General features: G+C 33.3%; 1 protein-coding gene across 2 annotated transcripts in view; it reads right to left on the bottom strand.

Moving 5' to 3' along the window:
• The window catches only part of LOC148599812 (uncharacterized), a 48,392-nt gene that overhangs the window by 12,801 nt on the left and 19,204 nt on the right, over positions 1 to 16,387 (bottom strand). For both annotated transcript variants that reach the window (XM_088558963.1, XM_088558964.1), the window contains exons 4-17: positions 15,213 to 15,802; positions 13,849 to 14,112; positions 12,944 to 13,237; positions 11,648 to 11,908; positions 10,753 to 10,974; positions 9,899 to 10,076; positions 8,961 to 9,062; positions 8,011 to 8,198; positions 6,170 to 6,505; positions 4,505 to 4,648; positions 2,664 to 2,976; positions 2,133 to 2,370; positions 1,144 to 1,315; positions 129 to 339 (exon numbers count right to left, since the gene is read on the bottom strand). In XM_088558963.1, coding sequence (XP_088415089.1) covers positions 129 to 339; positions 1,144 to 1,315; positions 2,133 to 2,370; positions 2,664 to 2,976; positions 4,505 to 4,648; positions 6,170 to 6,505; positions 8,011 to 8,198; positions 8,961 to 9,062; positions 9,899 to 10,076; positions 10,753 to 10,974; positions 11,648 to 11,908; positions 12,944 to 13,237; positions 13,849 to 14,112; positions 15,213 to 15,802 — 3,513 coding nt within the window. The remainder of the gene's footprint in view (positions 1 to 128; positions 340 to 1,143; positions 1,316 to 2,132; positions 2,371 to 2,663; positions 2,977 to 4,504; positions 4,649 to 6,169; positions 6,506 to 8,010; positions 8,199 to 8,960; positions 9,063 to 9,898; positions 10,077 to 10,752; positions 10,975 to 11,647; positions 11,909 to 12,943; positions 13,238 to 13,848; positions 14,113 to 15,212; positions 15,803 to 16,387) is intronic.

Below are 16,387 nucleotides of genomic sequence, written 5' to 3'. Positions count from 1 at the left end.
ATCTCCTACAGGAACTCTTCCAAAGGTTAATAGGTATGTTTCATCCCAGTGAGGTTGCTGTCTCTTTTTCATATCCACCATATCCATTCTCATTAAACAATAAGCTAATTTAGGTATTGTTTACTTACTAGGGACATCAAATGTGACCTCCAGTATAAAAGGTTCAGGGAAGTAATGAACAGCTGTATCTGTACGGCCTGCCTTCTGGAGTGACATGTATGTCACATCTACTGGTATAACTGTGTGAATGTCTTCTATGCCGGGTTCAAAATGTCCAGAAGGATCTAGTTCAACATTGAACGTAAAATTGACATGGTCTTCAAAAGTAATGACTGGAAACTGTAATGAAACAAATTCAGTTAAAATATTTGGAAAAGGCACCTTTATACAAATCTATCATTATTCCCTTTCCTCTATTTAACCCCCACATAATATTGTTTAAGCACAAGTTCACATAGCTATCATGCAGAAAGTAATATGATTATGTCCAAATAGTATTTGGAAAACCAAAAGAAAGATTTGGTAAGTATGATATGCGGTAACAGAAATGGCAAATAATATTTTCAATTATAATATTTCATATTTAATATTTCCCATTTAAACAATGCATTTCTGACAAACATCCATATTTTGTGATTTTGCATGCTTGACATTTTGATTACAAGTCAGATGTAGCAATATCTGTTATTGATATTTTTCAACAAATAACCTTCTTGCAGATTTTACATCATTTAGAAAATTGACTACGATTTTTGACCTATCACCTTATTTATCAGTAGCATGATTTTATGATTAACCTGTACTTAAATTTAAAATATTTGGTGAATAAGTCACGAATGAGAATTCCATGCATTTTTCTGATCTAGGATATTAAATTTTGATTTTCTGTCAACCATGTGATTTTAAACACAGTCAAAAAATCATGAGTGCAATAGCTTTGAGAAAAAATATTGAAATACTTCTCTTCAGTCAACTGCTCTTCAATTTAGTTTTCACAAATGGCAAATGGACAAACAGAATATCAAAATATCTTGTAAGTTTTTCATTTTTTTTCATAATGTCAAATATAGCAGATTTAAAAACAAAAAATAAAAGAATTCAAAATAGCATAAATAAACAGAATTCTCCCTGAATATTTCTTACCAAAATAGTTACTCCCTTAGCTTCCACAGTCACAGTTGGCTGAACATGTGTGTAGGTCAGTAAAGTGACATATGCTACATAAGATGGCAGGAGGTAAGCAAACTTTACATCAGCAGCATGGGCAGTGGACGTATTCAGAAGATAGGCTTCTCCATACACAGTGATTGTGTCCCTGGGAAAAATACAATATATACATAACAACTCAGGAACATGTAACTAAAGCATGTAGATACCAGAGGACATTTACCCAATAGATGACTAGGCCAGTCAGCTAAATATTTTTAAGAGAGTTTGGAGAGGATTAAATAGGCAAAATTAGAGAAGGGGATATCGTGAGGAGGGTTTGTCGCAAACCCCTGAACTACCTAGTAATGAGCCAGATGAATGAACCTAGTTGTTGATTCCAATTATATAAGGAGTCTCAAGTTATTTTAATTTTCTAAGTATTTTATATTAGGCTTCAGCACACTCTTCTTCATTTTAAATACCCTGCCCCTACTTGCAAAGTTTGGGGGTTAATAGTGATAGGGGTGCCAGTTTGTCCTTTCTTTCATCCATACTTCCTCCCTTCTAGATGTACTAATCCTACCTTCCTTTACACAGAAGGGTACCTATCCCTTACTCTTCCTAATTTCATGAAACTTGCACAGTATGAAAGCCAAAAAGTGCATTTTATTGAATGGGTGAGTGGGGGTATCAATGTAGTGTGTATTGCCCACAGAATTCTTTCCTTAATCTGTCTCCCTATAATCGTAAGCTTTGACTTTTGCTGCAACCATGATAACTCTTGATTTCAGTTGCACTTGTACTGTAGAGATAGTCAGGTTGATTTTAGGGTACTGCATTAATGTAAAATGTGACGGCTGATTTGTCCTCAACAATGAAGAAAGTCTGTACACTTTATAATTTTTTTTAAAATATAAGAATTTAACCCTTAAAAAGTACTTTATTTTCATAAATTTAGATGAAAACTTGTTTTAAATACAAACCCTGCATTTTTCTTGTTAACAAAAGTGTCTTCACACCAAGTGTCCAAAACCATCTCTGTGACCTCCGACCCTAGTAACTCAACTGTAACATCCCCTGTTGTTGTCGCTGTTGCTCCACCATCACTGGTCAGGTCAAAGGTCAAGGTCTGAATGGTTGTTCCTACATGAGCTGGATGGTCAGTAACCTTAAAAACGAACTCTACCTCTACAGTGTTCCCATTGGTTGAATTATAAAATCCTTGAGAAAAAAACACATGATAGTTCAAAAGAAAATGGATACAAGAATTGAAGAAAAATATTCAAAGATATGTACTATCAAGAGTTTTTCATTGATGTGAATCTAACAGAATTTAAAATAAGATTTAATTTATTAACCACTGCAGAATAACATGCACAAATATAACTTATCACACAGCTTAAGAATTTGCAAAAAAAATTCACATCAGATATTAAAAAAAACCTGATATTTTCATTCACAAAGTTGAGTGTGACACAAATAAATAAAACATTCAGAAACTAACAATAATATACCTAAATAAGATATGAATCCCAGATCTATGGTTATAGTGGTCAACTGTTGATTAGATACATCACTCGACTTTGCCTCAGACAATATAGCAATATCATCCTTACAGCTAAGATCCATACCAATATAGGTATATTCAGCTGATATGACTGTCAGATGCGCTTCATTGGCAGAGAATGGTGCAGTAGCCATGAGTGTATATCTGTCAGAGGTTATTGGCATGACCAACTGAACACTCCATGAGACATAGTCAGCGATGTGCCGTATTACGGGAAGTGGCTCTGGAGGTACACTATTCAGGGTTACACTGATATCAGTCTATAAAAAAATCAAAGTATTTAATGATTTTTTTTTCTGTAATTTTTTAATACAGAAATATTTTTATCAAAAAACTTTTAACCCTATCAAAATCCAACCACTTTTTTATGATAAATTTAAGGTTTAGACAGTGTTTATTTTAGACAGGTGTTGGAAACACCCAGGTTGAAAATACAGGGGCATTGAAAAGTGTATGGTTCAGAAAGGTTTTCTGATTATTCAGGGCCTGGTTTAAACAGAAATTATTGTCATGGTAAATGCAAAAGGGTATGTAAGTCTCGTCATGTGACCTCGTGATTTCATGAGATTGGCTTCTCAAGTCTACCATTCAAAAGCATAGAGACTTGTCATTTAGAAAGCGTTGAATCCAGAGTTGAGGGCAAAACAAATTTTGTGTAAAAAATACTATTAAAAATTAAAAATATCTATTCCTGCATGATACAGGTAGTAAGAAAAAACATAAAATAGAAGAATTTGCATTGTTATACAGCATTTCGAGTACCCGGAAGTAAACAATGCAGATTGGTCTTTGATTTTCAATACGTTCTACATTGTAAATTCTGGTAAAGAAAATGAAACTAGAACATGCATAAACAACCCATCTCCCTTCAACCTTTAACATTCCGATTACTTAGATTATCCACTAGTCTTTAAGTCATATCATTACATTTAGTCCTGAAAATGTTGAGTATATGAATATTAAATTTTGTCTTGTTGCTTACCAGTCAGTATAATAATATGTCAACACAGTTATAGGTATTGGTTTTTCTGAATAGACCTTTTTCAGTAAGAATTACTCACACTTGTGGTAGAGCCGATGATATTACCACACATGCAGCATGAGGCAATTGTAAATGTTCTCAATAGGAACATTAATACATGTATTCAAATAATCATATTTACTGCTCATATAATTAAAACACATTTATGCTTTGGTTAACTGGCTTTGGACATGGTGTTTTTAGGGTCAATAAAACACTTTTGTAGCTATCGATCTATCTAAGCCACGCCCACAACTACTGATACCTCAGCAATTATTGGAGAATTGAAAATATTTAGGGTCAGTGAAAAAAGACTTGAAAAAAAAAAAAAAAATACTTTGTACGGCCTTATATGGTACAATTCAATTATACCTCAGCATATATTACAGAAAATGGTCTGAAAACTAAGGAATGACTTTGTATGGCCTTGTATAGTACAATTCAATTATACCTCAGCAGATATTACAGAACATGGCCTGAAAAATAAGAAATTACTTTGTATGGCTTTGTATGGTACAATTTCATCATACATCAGCAGATATCACAGAAAATGGTCTGAAAACCAAGAAATTACTTTGTATGGCCTCGTATGGTATAATTCAATTATACCTCAGCAGATATTATAGAACATGGCCTGAAAAATAAGAAATTACTTTGTATGGCCTTATATGGTGCAATTCAATCATACATCAGCAGATATCACAGAAAACGTCCTGAAAACCAAGAAATTACTTTAAATGGCCTTAAATTATATACAACGATTATACCTCAGCAGATATCAAAGAGTTTACAACATTTAAGGTCAGTAAAGATGTAGCTGTTCCTAAATTGGCTGAGATGACATTGGCTGTGACATCTATTGTAGAAGCTTTTGATGCTATTGGGACTTTGATGGCCACTTCCAAAGAAACCTGGAAATAAAACACGGATCCCAAAGAATCAGCTAGAGTAACCTATAATGACTATGGAAATACAACAAATTTCCGAATACACAAATATTATTATTCAAATTTAGGAATTATCTATTGGTACAAAAAATAGATAAATCAGAATTATTAAAAAGGAGAATATGGAGAAGGGGTTATAAATGCCCTCATTGGTCTAAAACATGACTGCAAATCTATCATAAAGTGTTGAATAAGATTCAATTGTGAATTTATTATCTTAAATCCATCACAAATGAAAAAAACATAATAAAAACTTCAGATTTTTGCATTTATAACAACAAAATAATAGAAGTTTACCAAAATTCAGATATTCTATTAATTTTGTATTTTTTGGTCACTTTTTAGTCATATTTTTGCCAAGAAAATGGTGTAAACACCCAAGATACAAATTTATATTCAATGAATACAAATACATTTATTATGCTGCATAGTTTATCATATGTAAATAAAATGTCAGAAAATGCAACAAAATTTACAATTCTCAGCAGTTTTTGTTTAATAAGTTATAATTGTGGCACCATTAAAGATGATGTCACAAATCTTTTTTTTTCATTATAATATATATATATCTTACTATAAGTAATGAACAATTTTTAAGATATAACAGCAAAGTTGATATTTTTAGGCAACTTTCATAGTCTAATGCCCTTACACCTTTGTAAATAAACTAAGATATCCCAACTATTCCAAATGATAACATCCACCTTTTGACCTCCAAACTGATTTGAGCAAAAAAAAAAAAAACCAAAGTAGGAAGTGTTCAATATTTACATGCAATGAAGATTCTTTAAATGTTTCATTAAATACAATTTTTTGGGTAAAGTGAAGAACTGACATTGATATAACCCTCCATAACCATAGGCACCTGTTTCAGACAGTCTTGCCCCTAAGTACTACAGTACCTGAACTAGTCTGTGCAACATACATTGCGATTGGTCATCTAACACTGATCAGTTTCCTATCAGTCATCGATCTGTCAACTGATCCATTAAACCAATGATCGCATCACATGACCACAGAGAGGTCAATATATTTTTACATATTCCATTGTTTTATTTGTCAATTTTACACATATAACCATAATGCAGTAGATTTAAACATCAATGAATACTTCTATTTTGCATTGTTTTATTTTTATCAGATCATTCATCATTTTACAAAACAAAACTGTGATCAGATCGGTCACCAGTCATCAGCTATTGATCTGTCACCAAACAATCGTTCAGCAGTCATAAATCCTTCAAATTGTTGCATAGATCTGTTCAGGGACTGTACCACTTAAGGTATTAATTTATCGTGGATTTTGTCTTAAAAATGATATATATAGTGTTAAAAATCAATTTTGTGAGTACTATTTTTCATGGTTTTCTGTCCACCATACAAATAGTGAAAGTTAGTACGCTGTGAAAATAAATATTTTTACTTTTATTTTTAACCATGTTTTTCTGACAAGAAATTCCTTTTATTCACCAATATTTGTCTTACCTTATTTTCAATGTCCATAATATTTGCTGATGTCCCAATATTACTGATCATCCCAAAGTCATGTGACACAGACGAAAATGTTACGTTATTATCTGTTGAAGTATAAACAGTGGTGCCACCTGTCTGTTCTAAATCCTGACAGGGGAGATTACTCCCTTGAGAAAGGATGTTAAAGTCACAGATTGTTGAATCACCTGTAGTGGATGTTATATCAACAGAGTAGGAATCAACAGAATTTGGTTCAACGAAAAAATCAACAATGACGACAATGGAGGTTCCCTTAGCGATGTTGGTGGTCGAAGTGAGAAGTTTATCGACATTCACTGAGGGCAAAACCTGCAAATAAACATTATAAGGAAATGGTTAAACATTTAAAACTAAAAAAAGTATATGAGTAGTATTCATTTTTCCTCAATCTTCATAAGTTGCTGTTCTGTGACAGAAAACAATCTTTAAAGCAAGTCATCTCAAAATTTCACAAAAAAATAGCATAAAATTAATTTTAAACTAGTTCAGATCACAGAATAAACAAATTGTGGCATAAAAAATTTGCAACAGGTTGTGATACTAAGTATGGCATATATTAATTTTGATTGGTATAATTTAAATAAATTGCAAGCAAAGTGAAGAAATAAATCACAGTAACTCCATTTTATCATTGTTTGGAATTTCTCATACGTTTTTAGATCTGTCTTCATCATGAGAAAAACAGATGAAAAACATATCAAACTATACCTGTTAACCTTCTGACATTAGACAGGAGACTCCCACGAAATTAATGGAAATATTAGAATCTTCTACATAAAGATGTAAAATTTGTGAGAGGTTATTGGCTCAAATTAATATATTTTTGGTGAAAAATACTAAAAATTAACTTTTTACATAAAAAACTTGTGAAAATCTCCCACAAGCAACAGTGTAACTAGGGAGAATCTCCCACATGAACTGTTCCAAAGATTAACAGGTGTGTGTCAAATATTGCATTTTTTATGTACACATAATAAAACTTACAGTAGATGTGTATGCACCAGATACAATATCTATGGTATGGGAGCTAACTGTACTGATAACACTTACAGTAGATGTGTATGCACCAGATACAATATTTATGGTATGGGAGCTAACTGTACTGATAACACTTACAGTAGATGTGTATGCACCAGATACATTATTTATGGTATGGGAGCTAACTGTATTGATAACACTTACAGTAGATGTGTATGCACAGGATATAATATTTATGGTATGGGAGCTAACTGTACTGATAACACTTACAGTAGATGTGTATGCACAGGATATAATATTTATGGTATGGGAGCTAACTGTACTGATAACACTTACAGTAGATGTGTATGCACTAGACACAATATCTATGGTATGGGGCTAGGGCGCTCTGCCCACGGAGCAGCTGGGATGTGTGCCCCAGGTGGTTGAATGGGGTACCCCTGGCATGTTAAATGCTGGGGTTGTCAAGCTATAATATGGAAAACCTGACCGCAAACCATAATGGTGCACCGTGTTGGGAAAGATGCCACGTTCCTCGCACGTTAAAGAACCCTACTGTGGTATTCTCCCGGAGTAGGAACCATGGGGCTCCGCCACAGGAGGCTAAATTGCCTGACCCTACCCACCTCTCCCTATTTCCTGTGGCAATCAAAATTTGTCAACCCCATTGTCCTTGTGTCCCATCCTTTTTCATTTCATCATTTCATGTTCATTTTATCATCAATTTCATGTTCATCGTCTGAATATAGCTGAAATATTGCTGCTCAGATGTTAAACCCCAACAAACAAACAAACAAACATATGGTATTGGAGCTAACTGTACTGGTAACACTTACAGTAGACGTGTATGCACCAGATACAATATTTATGGTATGGGAGGTAACTGTACTGATTACACCATTGAGATAAGTATCTACATCAAATGTATAGTCAGAGCCGAGAGATGCTGAGTACGGGATGCTCCCCATCACTTCTACTACAACTGAGTTGTTTACAGCATCTGTTACCAGGCCATGCAGAAAATCTATAAAAAAAAATGCATGTTAATATATGTATTTAAAGATAAAAAATAAATGTTAATTTAAAAGAATAGAATTGTACATGTACATGTATTTGAAGGGTACTCTAAAAATCTTCTTGGTTTTTATAATCAAGCCACCTGGAGACAAATCTTAAAATTCATATTGAGGAAAACATGGTCAAATAGAAAAAAGGCATTATTCAGCAAAATGCTACATTGGTCCACCAGTATAGTAACATATGAATCTGTACCATTATTACATATAGTATTAATTGCCACTTATAGTAAAAAATATACATGTAGGTGCTGGTCCTACATGTCCTAAAAGGCAATCTAAGGTGAATGACCACCTGTAATTTACATCCAGTTTGCCAAATGCACAAATGTGTATTGTCATATATCAACAAAGTCTTAAACAAACAACTGTCAAGTGAAACAAACAACTGTCAATTAATGTAAGATATTGCCATTTTTTCTACTAAAATTATTTATCACAATGAAAATACATGTTAAATCATAGAAGATAGTTCAATAAATTCCATGTAAAACTTCTATATATAAATATTCAAAAATGATTAAGAGATTTGCAGTACAATTTTCTTTTGGTTGAGTTGAACCATCTTCATCATGAGGAAGGTAACTTACTTGAATGTGCTTAGATGGGATACATAGGTTGAAATGTTCTGAAATGAAAATGAACGAAAGATTTTTTTCAGTCAGGATTAATTCCAACATATCTTTGTTTTCCTATAAAATGTTTTATACCTGAATTGAGAAGTTCTCCAAATGTGTAAACAAATCCAGTTGGTCCAGAAACACTTGGGTCAACCTTGATTCGGTTCCCATCATAACATCTGAAGTTTGAACCTGTCAAAAATATGATAAAACTGTCAATCTTTTACCTTTTGTTATGGGAAATAAGAACATGATGTAGGGAAAAAAATTACGCTTTATTTTTTTTTTTTTGAACTGATTTGTCATTAAATAAAACAGTATTAATCAAAGCTACAAAAAAAACTTACTAAAGGCTTGAAATCTTCATCAGGGGAGAGTAGAAGTTGGATTATTTCCCATTGTAGCATTGATAGCTGAAAAACTCTTTTTACTTATTGTTATAAACATATAGGCTCTAACCCTTGGAATAAAATTCCATTGTGTTTTGATCTGCATTTCTCGCCTGAATATAGATAAAATACTGCTGCTCTGGCGTTAAACCCCAACAATCAATCAATCAATCTAAAAAGAAGCTTAATCTAGTAAATAAGCTGTTGATAAAAGGCCTGAAGTAACTAAAAATGATTTAAGATTATTCGCTGTCAAAATCAGCTGATAAGCATCTGTTTGCAGGAGTAGCTCCCCTTTGTATGAAAAACACCATCTAGAGTACTATTGTGACGTAATTTAGGTTTTCTGCTTGTGACTTCCGGAAAAAAATGGCCGTCATCTTGTAATGTAAACAAGGCATAGCAACATAACAAATGCTGCATATTTTTTAATCGCCTATCTACAGTCCTATTATTGAAGTCGCCAATCTTGGCAAAACACCCTCAGTTCAGGATTACGGAGTTTATTTACTTCAGTCAGTAATTTTTGAGAAATTTCAAAATTTTGATGTTGCCAGTTGTAGGTGACCCAAGGATTTTTTTCTAATTCTAGAGCCCTACATGCTCACGCATTGCTACTATCTTTTAATTATAACTCACCTGCTTCTCTGAAACCAGAAGAACACAGTTCAACTGGGTTTGACCCCGAGCCATACAGATCCAGGGCTAGAGGATTGGACCCATCATAAAGGACAATGGTTATAGCCCAAACAGCTACTTGTCCTGGGGCCAGACTGACTGGACCACTGATCTGAATACCTGGGGCTGTACCAGAATCCTGTGGAAAAAAGATACTATCTTATTTCAGTATTTTTTAACATAAATATGCCAGGTTTATCTTATTTTAATGTTGACAATAGGCAAGGTTGTCCAGTACATTTTCATTTTTTTTTTTGCAATAAATCCTGCACGTCATTTTAACAAGTAAAATTATTGTTAAATTCATTCTCCAAGCAAGAATTTTAATTTTACCAACAATCACAAAATTCAACATTGAATGCCAGAAAATGTGTTGCAAAACTTCTAATATCTATTTTTTAAGATTTATTTTGGACTTTATTATGGATCAAATTATTGTTTGGTAATTTTGTGGTTACCCTTCTTTTCTCTTTTCTTCCTCATGAGTACTAAAGAGTAAGCTAAATATCACAATTTATGTGTTTTTTTTTTTTTTTTTCAATATCGTAACACATATATATGAAATATAAGTGCGGATTTTTTTTTTACCTCAATACTATAAGCATATTAATTTTTGTGGCTGCTAATTTTCATGGATTCTGCCAAGTGAACATATTCGCAGGTATTAATTTTCATGGTTTCTAAAAAATGATTAGTGTTATACAGTGTTAAAAATCAATTTCAAAATGTAAAATTCTTCGCAGTTTTCTGTCCACTGCCAAAATAACAAAAATTAGTATACTGCCAAAATTAGTATGTTAAAAGTATTACTTTACCAAAGACTGCAGGTCTACAGGTAGAGACCAAGAGGAGGAGTTTGTCTCCGTCCCTCCCTGATCCACTGAAGCTGTCAGACCACAACTGTCGCCATTCCCAAGGTTAATGTTATTTAAAACTATGGCAGTGAAGTTGACCCTAATCTGGCTTGGCTCATATGATGTCAGGACGTCTGTACCAACATTAGATATCTCACCAAGGTAAATGATACCCTTGTCAATCTAGAGATATAAAAATAAAATGTAAAAAATACTATAAACAAGCAAAAAAATTTCCCTGCTCTTAAGCTTGTTTGATTATCTCCCCTCACTATCATTAAAAATTTAAATTTGTCTCCACATCTACATTTGGTACTCTAACTAGACCAAGGGTCTGGGAATTTTGACAGCTCATGCCAGACATTTTATCAAAGGTAGTGTATTATATATGACACTAACAATTCAAAGTGTGGTCCAAAGGCCCATCTCTCAGGCAAAGTGTGGTCCAAAGGCCCATCTCTCAGGCAAAGTGTGGTCCAAAAGCCCATCTCTCGGGCAATGGAGGCGTAACAAAGTCTGAATTTTGGCTACAAGTCCTGGCATACCTTAACAACTGAGAAATATAAATTCACAACATGATTCAGTTCAGGAAGAAAAATGCTTGAGAAGTTGATAATTAGCAATAAGGATTTGACTTTGAACATGAAAAACCTTTTTAATTGGATTATCTCTCTTTGCAAGCACCTTGTATTTAAAATGTTCAATCAAACTTCATGGAAGAATTGTGCTAGAAAAATGGACTAATAGATAGAAAGACAAACAGATTCATTGATTCCTATGTAAACCCTGCTCCAATATTTTGTTTTGTGGGTATAAATGGTAAATAAAAGTAATGTGTCTTATTTCTAAAATCTACCTCAAAGTTTTCGAATGTAGAAACTTTCTCTGTAATAAATGGTCCACTGGGCACCAGATTTTCTCCATAGCTTACATCACCTAAAGTACAAAAGTGGTAAATGGCTGTACCATCTAAGCCAGAGGTCAAGGTCAGTGTAATGTTTGACAGTCCCAGAGGCACTGTGATGACTGCCTCCAGCTTAACTTCCTGTGATGGTGTAACCGTAGTGATGCTTTCTCTTTTATTGACCTCCACAATGGAGAAGTCAACTGTAAAGGTCTGGAAAAGCAACAATAAACAAACAATAACATACACATGATAAACAAGATATATTTTTACAAAGAACTTCTGTGATAGCTAGCATTTCAAGTGTGATTATAGAGGTTTAAAGTAAAAACATCAGTGATTGGGATTAAAATTTTGAGAATGGGTCATTTTTTAATAATCTTCAATTAAAAATTTATGATTTCAATGGGATATTTCCAGCAGAAATGTGATAAAAAAACCACAGGGCCTCTTTTAATCCTAATCACTGGAACATTTCTGATAAATTCCTAAATGAAGGCAAAATACATTAAAAATGACAGTTTCAAATGTGACAGAGGTCAAAATTAATCTCAAGGTCATTGACATTGCGCTTCATTTTACAAAAAAAAAATATTATACACAAATGCAAATGCATTGGGAAAAAAGTCAAGGGCATAAAAACACACAAATAAAACTACAAGCAAAGCTTACTAAAGAATACCCACTCATCCAAATAAGAAGTTGATGTCACTTTAATCTGAAATATAGTCTTAATACAGTTTCTGCCAAAATACCAAGTGGCTCAAATAAGAAATGGCAAAGAAAACTGTTGGGAAAAAATACTGTGGACAGATGCAGGGCCGGACAAATGATGGGATTCAACAAAATTACTATATGTACCTCTCGAAGAATGGAGGGTATAAATAAGTAACAAATAACAATTATATTATTCTACTACTTCCTTCTCAAAACAATTTATTGAAATTAATTTTTTTGCAATGCGATTTAATTTCTGCATCTTCACCAATATGTATATAACCAGAATAGGAATGGTGTATATGTCAAGGAGACTGAAGAAAATATGTGTTTATTTTTAACCCCTTGGCAACATTAAAAGGCCAAATATATAAACAATACTTGGTAATATAAAAGTATAATGATGACAAACCTATAGGAACATGGACAGAGATTCTGGTTATTACATTCTATCCCACTCCACAGAGACAGTGGTGGTATATGAAAAAAATAAATTGAATCACATCCTTGTTCAGTATATGTTTAACTCACAGGAGGAGCTGTAGTTGCTGTTTCCGTGGTTACTTCAGCTACAGTGGTTGTTTCAGCTACAGTGGTTGTTTCACCTACAGTGGTTGTTTCACCTGCTGTGAATGTCTCAACAGCCAATTTTGTACCAGTATCATGAATCAATGTAGCATTGATGTCATACTGGTTCCCATTCACCACTTCACTATTGTCGATAACAACAGCTGTGAAAGTGACAAGAATCTGACTTGGACCATATGTTGCCATGTCAACCCCAGTATTGTTTACTAAGCCAAAGCCAACAACAACTGAATCGAACTGAAAAGAATGTGACAAATGCATATATATATATGTTAAGAAGGAATCGAGATTTGCCTCACTTTAGAAAATACAACAGGCCAGTTAAAAAAGGCAGTTTAATTTGATTCTTGCACTATTTTAAGCTTTTATAGGTAAAAAAGGACACTTGTTTATTCTCAACTTGCATTTTGTTGATTTTCATTTAATTCCCATCACAATTTATTATGCCTTTTTTTTATCTTCCGTTATGTCCAAAATGGTTTTTTAACAGAATTTTTAAACAACTTCAGACAATATGATCCAGATTTAAAACAAAACAAGTTGATACTGTTTATAAATTTTCATAGTCAGAATTAAGTCACAATAACATGATGTCATGTTTGTTTATCTGCAGCAAAAATGGTGAAAATTGTATTTTGGTGGAGGATCTAACGGGTGGGGGAAGTTTTCCAGATGTCGGAATGTGTTAGAACCCCTTTCTTGTAAATATTCTTAAAAAATTTGTGCAAATACCATTCAACAGGTGGCTTTCACACAGTGCTAACTTAGGTGTATCTTAGTGTCTTTATACCCACAAAAATAATTCACACCTGCTTAATGTACTATGAAAAATACTATGTTAACAGTACCTCACTATTTGCAAAACTTGAGATCTCTGCGACATCAGAAGCATTGACGATAATGTTGGACCCTATATCTGAAACAGTTGTATACAAAATCTTATACACAGCCCTTGAGGCAGTTACAGTAGTGTTAATCTCAAGCAGCAAATTAGAGACTCCTGGTGGAACTGTGATAACTGCCTGGTACAGGAACTGGTCAGCTGGAGATACTGTTCCATCACTTGTGCCGTTCAAATTCAGTAAGACTGAGAAGTCATTGATAGTAACAGCCTGTGAAAATAATTTCATTGGAACTTATTATTTGACTAAACTGACACAACTTGGAAACCCAAAATAATCTTGCTACTTTAAATGCCACAATGTTTGCAACATTTACAGTCATAAAATTTCTACAAAAATAATCCTAACACTAATATATATCCTTGTAGTTAAGATACATGAATGCAAAATTTACACACAAACTGACTGATTCAGCAAATGGGAAATAACATGATGCAAAAAATTGAATTTTACAATTTTAGAGGTTTTGGAATAAACAGATTAAAGTAAGCAGCTGTTCTTAAAAGCACATGATACAGCCTTTTTTTCAGTATTAATAACTCTGAAATGCAAAAATTAGAAAACAAAAAAAAAATTAAGAAAACTTCCTATGCATGCAGCTGCCATGAAAAAAAACTTTATGTCCAAATATTATCAAATCCTTCAAAATGTTAAAAAGGTTTTACACAATATGTGAGCCATAGCCATGTGGATTGATAGGAAGACAACAGTATAGAATGACTAGATCTTCAAGAGACAAGAGCATTAAAATTTTAATGCACCGATCAATTTTAAGATGAACAGTAGTGTTTGTTATACTTCTTCTTAATATTGGAAAGTAATTAGCCAATAAAGTGTTAGTCCGACTTTATATTAAAGGATAGAGTTGTCTCCTTTGTAGCTGCTATGTCATACAGTAGTATGCTGTTGGAGAATGGTAGTTATTCATGAGCAATTTCCCCATATTGGTGTGTTAATGTTCCAAGTAGAGATTTGTACCTAGGATTAGTTTTTCTCATACAAACTAGTCCCAAATTTCTTGTATCTACTTCAATATAGAGATAAAATATGATAGAGTATGTATATCTAGAGGCCCCTCAAATAAGGGTGTCCCAGTAATTACATAATCCCAATTTTCTTTGCTCCTGTACTTGAAATTTTATTATCATTAAAAATTAACTTTTTGTTTTCATAAAAGGGTTTTCATGGTTGTAGGCAACCAAATATTCATGAAATATTTGGTCTAGTCAAATAGCCGCTTAGCAAATCGAATAATTGCTCAGCAAATGACAAGATAATCACATAATCAATATCTCTGTGAGGAGACATACCCTTTTCACTCTTGAATGATGCTTTTCATGATCCATGGGTCCTTCCTTTAATTTAAGCCAATCTTCAGGGGATGACAGACTGCTTTTCTTTTCTCCCATCTTATTAATGTTGTCTTCAATTCCCACACCAACATGATCAATCTCTTCTTCATCATCTGCCTCTTGCTGTTGCCAAATGTAAATATTTGGGTACGGCAAAATTTCTCTTAATAACGTTTCACTTTCTTCAACGTCTGAGGTAACAATAATTCTAACATTAGCATATCCTGTGTACCTGCTAGATCTGTTTAGATTACCAAATTCATCAATATTCCTTGCAACGATCGTAGCTTTGAACTCCGTCTCATAACCAATGTCATCAGCTGCATAGGCTAACTCTCCAGTACCAGGATTAATCTGAAATCTTTCAGAGTGCTCTCCCTTTATGATTCCGTAAACAACTTTTGAACATGGGCAAGCAGCAGTCTTTCTGAATGTGCATTCTGCCCGATCTTGGTCAAAGGCAGCTATCCCTTTCAAGACTCCTCTGGAGTATGGTAATACCCTCTTAGTGTAGAGAGTGTTGGAGAATATTGGTGTAAATAAATTTTCTGGAAACGAAAAAAAAAAGAATTTCACTAACATTCTAAAGAAAATTTATTTTGTTTTATGGTTGCAAAATTGACATTACCTATGTATTCACATTCAGTTAGAAATGGTAACCTAACATGGTAACCTGGACATTTCAAACACATTTTGCTGTGCCAAGTCAAAATTTTAAGTAAGAACACCCCCGGTGTGGGAAATATTGTGGATTAGAAATGGGAACCCAATTTTAATCAAAGATAAGTCCATATGTTGGTATGGAAACCCAACCACCCTCATCCCATCCCCTGAAAAAATCAAATATCAATATATCTGATCAAATTCTCAAATAAGAAGTGCACATATTAAATACAGTATTTGATAAATAATCTGTGAAAGTTTCATTGAAAAAAAGAAACAAAATTGCATCATGTTGAATAGTCCCACAGGCATCAAGTATTGAAAGCCATCAACTACAATACATGTATTTACAATTATTTAATACATTAAATGCATGACACCTATAACAATTGATTTTCACATCTAAATGGCAGATATATTATTCTAAATGCCATTTTTATAAGATAATTTTTTTTTCACAAAAAAAAAAC

Source organism: Perna viridis, chromosome 13 (genome assembly GCF_037379345.1).
Source record: "Perna viridis isolate PV_CMFRI_1.1 ecotype Kerala chromosome 13, ASM3737934v1, whole genome shotgun sequence".
NCBI classification, from domain to species: Eukaryota; Metazoa; Mollusca; class Bivalvia; order Mytilida; family Mytilidae; genus Perna; species Perna viridis.
Note: the sequence above shows the minus strand (reverse complement) of the source record. Positions and strands in the feature narration are given on the sequence as shown.